Source organism: Brachyhypopomus gauderio, chromosome 16 (genome assembly GCF_052324685.1).
Source record: "Brachyhypopomus gauderio isolate BG-103 chromosome 16, BGAUD_0.2, whole genome shotgun sequence".
Taxonomy (NCBI): Eukaryota; Metazoa; Chordata; class Actinopteri; order Gymnotiformes; family Hypopomidae; genus Brachyhypopomus; species Brachyhypopomus gauderio.
In genome coordinates, this window is record NC_135226.1 from 16,703,592 (window position 1) to 16,714,428 (window position 10,837).

The following is a 10,837-nucleotide window of genomic DNA, read 5'->3' on the forward strand; positions in this document are numbered from 1 at the left end:
TCAACTTCCACCAGCTAGACAAATGCAAAAGTTGTCATGAATATATTAGCAATTATCAACCATTTTACTGGGTTTCCTCATACATATGTAACAACCAACAAATCAGGCAAATCAATTACAGACCTTGTTTTGCTTTCTTTAGAAAATTTATACTTTTCATATAAACATGCTTACTAATAAATACAGCCACACTTTTCCCTCTCATGATTTCATGGAAAACTCGTCGACTGTCATCCACTCCTCCAGAGCATCGATAACAACAAATAATTTTATGTGAAATAGCAAATAATTATTTCTTTTGGATTTTACTGTCCCAAGGAATGTCAATAGTGCCACACCCTTGACCAAATGTGGCACACCCTGATCCAAGACACTGGCCCATCATCAAGGTCAAGGTCAAGGTCTGTTAATTTGTCATGCACATAGTTATACAGTAGTACAACATGCAGTGAAATGCTTGTTCACGACTGTCATGTAGAGTTACGCCCCCCTCTCTAGCTGTCACTTCGGTTCCCTGCTCCTTGTGTCTGTGTTGTTCCCTGCTTGTCTGTTCCCATGGTTTCCCTCTGTCTGCCACGCCCGTCATAGTCTCCACCTGTGTCTTTTTAGTTCTGTGTATTTATAGTCCCTATGTTTCCCATGTCGGTTATCGGTTGTTTTGTTTCATTGGTTAGTGTGATTCAAGATTTGACATAAGATTTGACAGATCAATTTTAGGGTTGAGTCTCGTTTAGTGTCCGAATAGCCTGAGGGAAGAAACTCAGTCTCATCCTTTCCATGCTGGATTTCAATAAGCTGTACCGTTTTAAAGCAGTAAAGCAAAAAGTCCATTGTTTGGATGACTGAGGTCCTTCACGATCTTTATGGCTTTTGACCAACACCGCTTGATGTAGGTAGTCTGCAGATCTGGAAGTGTGGTTCTCATGATGCGCTCAGCAGATTGCACCAAACCCTTCAGGGTCTGTCTGTCCTGTTTGGTGGTGTTCCCGAACCAGGCCACACAGTACCTCGGAGCGCAGCCTGAAGGTGTCTGAGGACGGGCTTTATTCGCCAGGGTGTTGGTGTGGTAAGACCATGTAAGATCTTGCGAGCTGTGAACTACAAGGTATTTGAAACTTTCTACTCTCTCTACTGCTGCACCATTGCACTCCTGCCTCCTGCTGCAGCCCACTATCAGCTCCTTGGTTTTGCTGATGTTGAGTAGGAGGTTATTGCCCAGGCACCAGTTTTCTAGGCGCACAATCTCCTCCAGGTAGGCCTTCTCATCATTGTTGGAGATCAGGCCCACCACAACTGTGTCGTCTGTGTAATGATGGTGTTGGAGCTTGAAGTGGTCATGCAGTCGTGGGAGTACAGCAGGGGTGATAAAACACAGACTTGAGGAGCACCAATGCTGAGGGTCACAGTGGATGAGACATGGTTTCCCACTCTCACTGTTTGTGGTCTGTTAGTGAGGAAGCTGGAGATATAGTGACGCAGTTCGTCTTCTCTCAGTGCGTCTTCTCTCTGCGTTTCCCTGCCTTGTTTAGTGATGCCTATCTACCTGTCATGTTCTGAGTGCCCTCCCGATATGACCCATGCCATGACTATGGAATTCCCTTCATTAAATCTCGCTCTCCTCAGCGTTTGTGTCTGCCTCCTATCTCCGCAGCGCAAAAAGCGTTATATAACAATCGATCGTACAAGGACACAGCGAGGGAGCGAGACTGGTAAGTTTAATCACTGTAATGAGATGTTGGCTGCTTCTGTTCAGTTTAACCAGAGACAGGAATTCCCCTTGCACTGTGGGTACAGGAGAGTCTTGTCGCTTTAAGAACAAAGCGAAGTTACATTTGGTTTCTACTAGCTTTAGCAACAAGTTCCCTGATAAGCGCTATATGAATATGCAGACGAGCATTGGCTTGGCTCTTGGTTGGTTTTCAAAAGCCATTGTGAGCTCCCGATGCCTTCGGTGAGGTGGAGTCATCACAATGAAAGCCACCGAGAAGCGGTTGTGTCTGTATGTTCTTCCAGGTTCAAACCAGACCGGGGAAAGAGGACCACGCCCCCGAAGCTGAGCTCTGCCGCCCCAGCTCCTCAAGAGTTCAGTACCTTGTCTGATGAAGACCTCCCTCCTCTGATCCTGCCAGCCTCTCCCCTAGAGACGCCAAATAATTTTTTGAGTGGCTGGCTCCTCTCCCTGAGGACATCAACTTGACGGCTCCGCCCACCGAGGATGTCAACTTGGCAGCTCCGCCACCCAAGGACGTCAGTTCGGCGGCTCTGCCCCCCCCGAGGATGTCAGTTCGGCGGTCCCGCTTCACGAGGACATCTCATCACCTCTGCCTCCTGTTCCCGCGACCCGGAGAGGGTCACTTCAGCCTCCTGTTCCTGCGACCCGGAAGTGGTCACCCGCGCCTCTTGTTCCCGCAACCCAGAAGTGGTCACCCATGCATCCTGTTCCTGCAGCCTGCCAGCGGACCCTGTCGGTCCTGCCGGTCCTCGCGGCACGTCAGCCTGTCTCGCCGGTCCCTGCGGCACATCCTGTTCCCACGGAGACTGTGTTGCCCACTTGTGGGCATGGACTCGATGTCTTGTCTGCTCCTCATATTGATTATTCTGTCTCTGTGCCCAAGTTCCCTTTGATCCCTTGTCCCGTTCCTGGTTTTGTGTTGGTCCCTATTCCCGTAGATGTGTCTGTCCAAGTCCGTGTTCTGGTTCCCGTGTCCAGTGGTGTCGTCTCGGTTCCTGTCCCCATGTCTGTTCCCCAGATCATGACCAGATCGTGACCCACTTTGTGCGCGTGCCTGTCTCTGTTGTCCATGGTATTTTTGCCTCTGTGTTTGCCTCAGCCCCGTTCCCTGGCCCCGCTCCCGTGTCTGCTCCCAGTCCTGTCTTTTCCAACTCTGCTCCGGTACCTTGCCCTGGTCCTGTTTTTAATGTCATGTCCATGTCCAGTCCCTGGCCAGTCTCCACGTCTCTTCTCTCTGCCATGCCCCAGGTCCCACATCCTGTTTTGCCCGGTCCTGTCCCTCCGGTCTCTCCTGTGGTGTCCTGTCCCGTGTCCGCTGTCCCTGTCGCTCACCATGCCCCATGGTTCCCTGTCTTATCCTAGTCAGTTCCCCTGTCCTGTCTGCCTTTGCATGCCCCAGAGTGGTATGCATAGAGGGGGGTACTGTTACATAGGGCTACGCCCCCCTCTCTAGCTGTCACTTCGGTTCCCTGCTCCTCGTGTCTATGATGTTCCCTGCTTGTCTATTCCCATGGGTTCCCTTCGTCTGCCATGCCTGTGTCGTCAGCGTCTCTACCTGTGTCTTGTTAGCAGAGATGTATAGTAACAAAGTAGAACTACTTCACTACTGTACTTAGGCCTGTGTTGAAAAAATCGATTTTCCGATTCAGAATCGATTCGCATATGATGATCTGATTATCGATTCGTACGTCCAAAGATCGATTTTTTAGTGAACTTTTACCCCCGCCTCGTCACTGAATTCACGCAGGCGTGCTCGGTCTAACTAACTGTAAAACGACTTGGCGTCGGACAGTGCCGGTAACGACAATAGTCAAAAATCGGAAATCTAAAAACAGAAGGACAGTTTATCCAGTGTCAGTGACTATTTACAGTTAGTCCGTGTCACTGACCGTTTACCCAGTGTTTTTACAGTTTAAAAAAAGTTTAAAATGTTCTTGTAACGTTGGGCGCAAGGCGATGGACGAGACAGAATCCTTTGCACTTTCCAAATCGTTACGTTTATTACATTTACCGAAGCACAGACAGCGCACATAAAACACGTTTACATAGAACATGTGTGACTCAAACAACGACGAGCACAGGACGCTGCGTGAGCGCAAATTAAATAGACAAACCACATCAACCCCACGTGATTACGAGACGAGCCACAGGTGAGGACTATCACAAGACGCACCTGCACCCACGGAGATACACCGACGTAGACGATTAGACGCAGACGACGTTAACACGCCCAAAACGGAGGGGTCGGGGACCGTAACGTGAGAGTTCTGTTCTTATATTCTCACTTTAAAGAAAAATACACGTTTACATTTTATACTTTCAGTTTATTAAGTGTGAGCACTTTTAAAATAAAAATGCATTTGGTAGCAACAGCTTTTGGGTGAATTCTTAATTATTTCAATCATAATAATAATGCACTGGTTAGTGTTCCAGTAGGAGCCCACTGTTGCAGATATAGACACCTCAAAGATGGCCTCTGTTTATTGTCCTGGATTACCTTTCTTGAAGGTAGATTTATGATGACCCTTTTCACCAGTCTTCCAGCCATCAGTAACTACCAACTACCAGTAACTATTTGCTGATTAATATCGATATAATACTAGTTTTAACATGTTGCTTCTGTACACAGTCAGGAAACAGGAATTTGAATCAATACCCAGCCCTAACTGTACTTAAGTACTAAAATGCTGTATCTGTACTTTACTGGAGTATTATTTTTTTTCTCCTACTTCCACTTTTACTTCACTGCATATTTTCCATCAGTTTAATACTTTTTCTTCGATAAAAAATTTTTTTTACGTGCTGTATAGTTACTCCTTATAATTATAAACGTTAGCTGGCGCTGTCACCGGGTCTTATGAGAAAACTGCGCATGCTCCGGTCGCGTCCCGCCTCTGCTGCTGCCTTCACTCAACACTTGAGCTTCGTAATCTAGGTTCACTTGACACGTTGTGACTGCCGCAAGGGTCCGCGCGGCAAAAATGACGTAATCGCGGTGGCTCTGCCCATGCGCGTGGTCGCGTCACCTCTCGATTTTTGTGCGTGCAAAGTTACAAGGTGGAATTCATGCACTTGTATGGCACTTTGAAGGTCCATTTTCAGTATTTTCCAGCACCTTCAGCTTAATTTACATATTTATTCAAATACACATATACTCGAAATTATTTCAAATAAATCACTTTTTATCTCATTAAAAGAGATGGTACCGTGTTTGGTAACAGCAGAAGAGCAGCATAAGTGCTGCATAATACGCTTGTTGGCGTTTTAATGTACATATATTGGCACCTTCCACACCTTCAACATTGAGTGATCGTGGCGGTGAGGAAGAAGACCATCCCTGGCCCTACCTAGAGACAGTGTTTGCGTTTGCTGGAGTGAAAGTAAATTCCTATATGATGAAGTGCCATCTCTGCCTCCCTAAAGAGGGTGAAATATTGGCCTTCAAAAATTCACCTTCGAACTTGAAGAAACACATCAATGTACAAACATAACACACAGAAGACACTCCTGCTTGAGCTATCAGTAAGGGCTAGTTAGGATAGATATCTTAGCTAACTAACCTAATTATTGTAACGATCTGCTGTGTGATTGTAACAATCTGCTGTGTGTGATTGGTTGTCTGTGTTTACACAGCTGTGTTTACAATTGTAAACACAATTGTATCCTGATAAGGCGCTATATAAATTTAAACATTCATTCATTCACGCAGAGCAGGGAGGCGGACACAAACGCTGAGGAGAGCGAGATTTATTAAGTGAAATTCCATAGACAGAGTCGAAATAGCAGGTGGGGGTCATATTGGGCAGGCAGTCCGAACATGTAATATAAACAGGCATACTAACAGGGAACAAAAACAACAAGGCGGGTTAACTACGGAAGGACATGCAAAACACACGGATGACGGAAAACACAAAAGAGCGAACTCACGAACAGCGGCAATCACAATGAACAGGAACGTACAAAATACATTGAACTAGACTAGAATCAGGTGAAGACAATAATGACATGGGCGTGGCAGACGAGGGGAAACCATAGAAACAGACAAGCAGGGCGGGATCCAGGAGCAGGGAACAACACAGACACGAGGGAACAGGGAAACCGGAGTGACAGCTAGGAGAGGGGGCGTAGCCCTACGTGACAATTATGTTCATGACGTGTTGCAGTATTCACTTAACATTAGCTGGCAATCATAAAGACGATGTCACGCTGAGTTGTGTTTTTAGCAACAGTAAGCCGTGTTTCTTTTCATGCTGACTAATCATGTGCCCATTTTTATAGTGTAGTGCTTTTATAGGGTAAGGGCATTTATTGGGGGTAAACGCAGGGCAGTAGGCTCACCCTTAGAATCCGATGGATGGACTTTACATCCAAAATACACCTCGTTTTCTCAGCTAAATTAAGGCAAATTTGTACTTGTGGTCTTTGACAGCTTTGATTTGTAAGTGATATATAAAGTGATATATAAGTGATATAAGTGATATATAAAAACAATTGATAACCAAACTCCTAGCTCTGCAGCGCAAAAAGCATTACAACGACTGTCTTCACACAAAGATCAATAAGGGAAGTAAGGAATAGTAATGCAAAATAAAAAATATCTGTATATACAAAAAGAGCATCCTATTTTCTGAAGAAAAAAGGAAGAGAAAAAATTTTATAAACATATAAAGCGAAAATAAGCTAAAATAACATCATAGATCTCAATAAAATGTTCAGGTAGTCTCATGCTACCACTATGGTGAGAGAACTGACTCATGCAAAAGTGACCAAAACATCAGCCAGAAAGGATGAGAACAGAGAAAGGGTCTGTGGTTAGCACCTGCAGAACCACTCCTTTATAGGGAGTGTCTTGCTAATTGCCTCATTTCTACCTGTTGTCTGTTCCATTTGCACAACAGCAGTTGAAATTGATTCACAATCAGTGTTGCTTCCACAGAAGTGTGGTTTGCTTGAAGTTAAATTGTGTTGTTTTAAGTGTTCCATTTATTTTTTTAGTGCAGTGTATAACGAAAAGTAAAAAAATAAAATAAATAAAAGTCTTAAGTCATTTTTTTAAGTTCTAAGGACCCAAGATACAGTATACAGACAATGACTCATATTTTGAAAAAGAACTATCATTACATATGTAATTTCAGATTGTGAGCTCCTGAGGTTCTCTTCAGGGAAAAGGGGTTCCTGACTTCCTGACATCACACATAAGATGACACAAACCTATATATAGGTTGGAGTACTAAGAATGGGACTTAAGTGGCTGAGTGATAGTTAGCAGCACTTACTATACAATCAGTTGTGGATCCTGTGGATATGTTACACTGATATTTCTGGGGAATTATGCTTTTAAATTTATTTCAAAGCTTGTTATCCAGTTTTACATCCAAAAGGAGTAATGGAAAATTCTACTGGAGAGTTCATGTTTGTTCTTCATGGACTGAATGACACAAAGGCAAACAAACACATTTACTTTGCAATTGGTCTTGTTGTGTATATAACAACCCTGTTTGTAAATTTGACACTAGTTATTATTGTTGTACTCGGCAAGACACTTCATGAGCCTATGTATCTGTTCATATGTAATTTGTATATAAATGGTATAGGTGGTGCTTCGGCTTTCTATCCAAAGATCCTTGCTGATCTTTTTTCAGACATTCATGTAATTTCATATACTGGTTGTCTAACACAAATGTGTGCAATTTACTGGTATATTTTCTGTGAATTTACAAGTCTTACTATCATGGCATATGACAGATATCTAGCTATTTGTAAGCCCCTGGAATATCACTCTATTATGACACACCAGATGGTGGTGAAACTGTTGGTTTGTATCTGGCTTTTCACCTTTCTAGAAACATCTGTTGGGGCTGCATTGACATCTCGTCTAACCTTATGTGGTAATGAGATTGACAAGCTTTACTGCTTTAACTGGGATGTTGTAAAGCTTTCCTGTACAGATATCACTTTGAACAGCTTATATGGGTACATTCTAATATTTTCTCATGCTTCTCAATTCATATTTATCATTATTTCATACATTCATATCATCAAAGCATCTTTGAAGTCCAAGACAGAGAGAGTCAAATTCATGCAGACCTGTCTGCCCCATTTAATAACTCTCAGTAATTTCACTTTTTCTCTGCTTCTTGACGTTTTGTGTGCTCGCTATGGAAATGGAGAGAGACTTCAGGCTCTGCGCAATATTTTAGGTATAGAGTTTCTCGTGGTGCCTCCTCTCCTAAATCCCATCATATATGGGATCAGAATGACGCAGATTCGTAGCCGGTTTGTAAAAATATACAATCAGAAAATTAAAGCTGTTGGGTGAAACAGGATGACGGTTTTGTTTGTTGTTGGTTTTTGGTGGTTTTCTGCACTTTATAAATAATCCTGTAGTAATAAAGAACTATATTGGAAGGTACAGAAATGTTGATTTAAAAACAATACAATTACAAAAAGTTACTGGAGGTAGAATTTCTTATTGTGTCTCCACTTCTACATGCCTTCATTTATGGGACAAATTGAAATACACAGGTGGTTTGTGAAAAAATGCAGCTATTAATTGAGATAAATTGTATCAGTTTTTTATAGCATTATAGCCAGTTTCACCACTATCTGAAGGTTTACACTTCAACTTGCATATAATGATTAAAGAAGTTTAGAAGCAGATGCAGAAATCCGGAAATTTTTTATGGTAATGCATTTAAAATGTTAAATACATCTTTTTGGTAGTTTGCTCAGTAAAGCTTATTTTCACTAAAACATTCTGACCTGATATATGTATTAGATTTTATTTTAACATAAGTCAAATTGAATATTATCTAAACTTCCACTATTTTGTAGATAATTTATGAGACTGAAAGCTTTAAGAACTGACTGGCACTTATAATAGTAAAATGGTCAAATTTTGCAGGTCAGGTTCACGAAAACATTTTGAACTTTATGTACGAATAACGAATTACAATTCTAACACACAAAAAATGTGTCCTCATAAAAATTTGTTGTAGCTCTTAAACTGAATGTAGCTGGACAGAGCAACATAATCCATCATAACTTCCACTCTAAAGTGCATGAATGGTGTATGCCCATGAGGCTCCCTATCCTTCCTTATGGGCTGTGAATGAAGTGACAACACCAAGTAAGACTGTGAATTTTGGCAGACTTACATAAAAATGATACGTCTGTTGACTGTGAATGTACATGTTTGGTTCGATATGTTAACTGTCTCACTTGCTGCTATAATGTGTAGGTCCAAGTTAAGGAAATCTGTAGTTTTGATCTCTCCCTCTCTTCCCTTTCCTTTATTTCATGACTACCTCCGTGTTAATCATCTCTCAGCTGACTTAACCAGAGGTGTATAATCCAGGTTCAGAAAGTAAAAGTCCTCACCAGGATTTTGCTCAGGCATCCTGGATTGTGTTGATTCCACTCATTTTACCTGGATTGCACTAATTAGAAAATTTAGCAAGCTTGAGCAAAATCCTGGTGAGGACTTTTACTTTCTGAACCTGGATTATACACCTCTGGACTTAACCATATAGTATACTTGCTATAGCACGACACATAGCAAGTATACTATACATCAGTTACATCAGTTATGGTTATGTATGAGACTGGCTATATTGTGGTTGCCTTACAAATAGCAGTCCTGTGGTTCTGTACTACTACTACTAATCCCAATCTAAACTCCTCTATTATTCTAACATACTTCATGCTTGTGGGCATAAATTCCAGTATAGTTGATTTCACGCCATTGAGTTTTCCTTGTCTGTTAAGACCTCCACCCCATACATGCACATAAACACTTTCACACAAGAACACATGCATGCACACACGTACACACACTCACACACACATACACGTATGTACGAACACATTTGTTCACACATGCACATACAGTCCCTGACATAAGTTCTGTTGCTTATCCATGTTGTGGAAACAAAAGCTTATAACCTGACTTTTAATTAATCGATTGTAAGATACATCTCACGGATGCGCCGGGACACATCAGTGATGTAACCTGGGGTCATTGGGTGTTTCAGGTCTTTCAACATCAGATACCCTCGCCCAGGTGACCCGACCGGAGGTTATCAGTCTCTGGCCTGTGTCCCAGCAGCGCTCGCCCACGGATCTGCCCTCTTAATCCATAGCCACCTTGTGGCTTTCTCAGCGGCTTCAGTTGCAGTTCTGATGGCCTTTCGCTTCACCTCCCCTGTGAGGCCCAGCACTGAGAAAACTTTGCAGAGGGACCGCCCTGCAAAATCTCGGCAGCCCACCTCCAGAGTTTCACAGAAAGTTTTCCAGCCCTGCCTCCTGCACTCATCTGCCAGTTCCTGGTACTTGGCACGTTTCCTTTCGTTGGGCTTCTCCATACGCTCTTCCCAGGGAATGGTAAGTTCCAACATGATCAATTGCTTGGTGGATTCTGACAAATTGATCTTATCGGGTCATAGCCACATAGATGTTATCCTTGCAGGAAACTTTAGTGGTTTGCCTAGATGTACTTGCAGTTGCCTGTTGCCAATCAGCCGCGGTAGTGAGGAGACCTGACCTCGCCCGTGGTTGTTTGTTGGGCTTCTCTCCCGCTCTGTGGAACTTGATGGTCTGTACCCTTCAGGAGTGAAAGATCAACAAGATTATGCGGTATGGAGATGTACGCATTGGCTAGATCCAGCCACAATACCATCAGGTCTCCCTTTCCTTCGCGTGCCTCCCTGATGAGCTGTGTCACCACTCCTGTGTGCTCCAGACAGCCAGGCACTCCAGGAATCCCCCCTTTGGCACAGAGGTGTCAATGTAGCCATTCTTCAGGAGAAACTTTGTTAGCCGTCGTGACAAGATACTGAAAAATATCTTTCCATTAACGCTTAGCAGCGAGATAGTTCTGAACTGGTTGATTTCCGTTGAATTCTCTTCCTTTGGGATTCACACACCCTTTGCACATTGCCACTGGCCTGCAACTTTCCCCCTGCGCCAGATCACCCTCAAACTCTTCTACAGGTGTCGTAGAAGTTGAGGGCAGTGCTTGTACACTTTGTTTGGAACACCACTGGGGCCATGGGCTGAAGCTGTTCTTGCTTCCTTCACAACCTCCTGAACTTCCATCCAACTGGG

The 10,837-nt window shown here is 43.3% G+C and overlaps 1 protein-coding gene across 1 annotated transcript; it reads left to right on the forward strand.

Annotated features, from left to right (window-relative positions):
- The first annotated feature begins 7,118 nt into the window (after positions 1–7,118).
- Positions 7,119–8,051, forward strand: LOC143477398 (olfactory receptor 1468-like). The gene has a single exon (XM_076975977.1). It carries the CDS (start codon positions 7,119–7,121, stop codon positions 8,049–8,051), a length of 933 nt encoding a protein of 310 aa, XP_076832092.1.
- Positions 8,052–10,837: the final 2,786 nt, after the last annotated feature.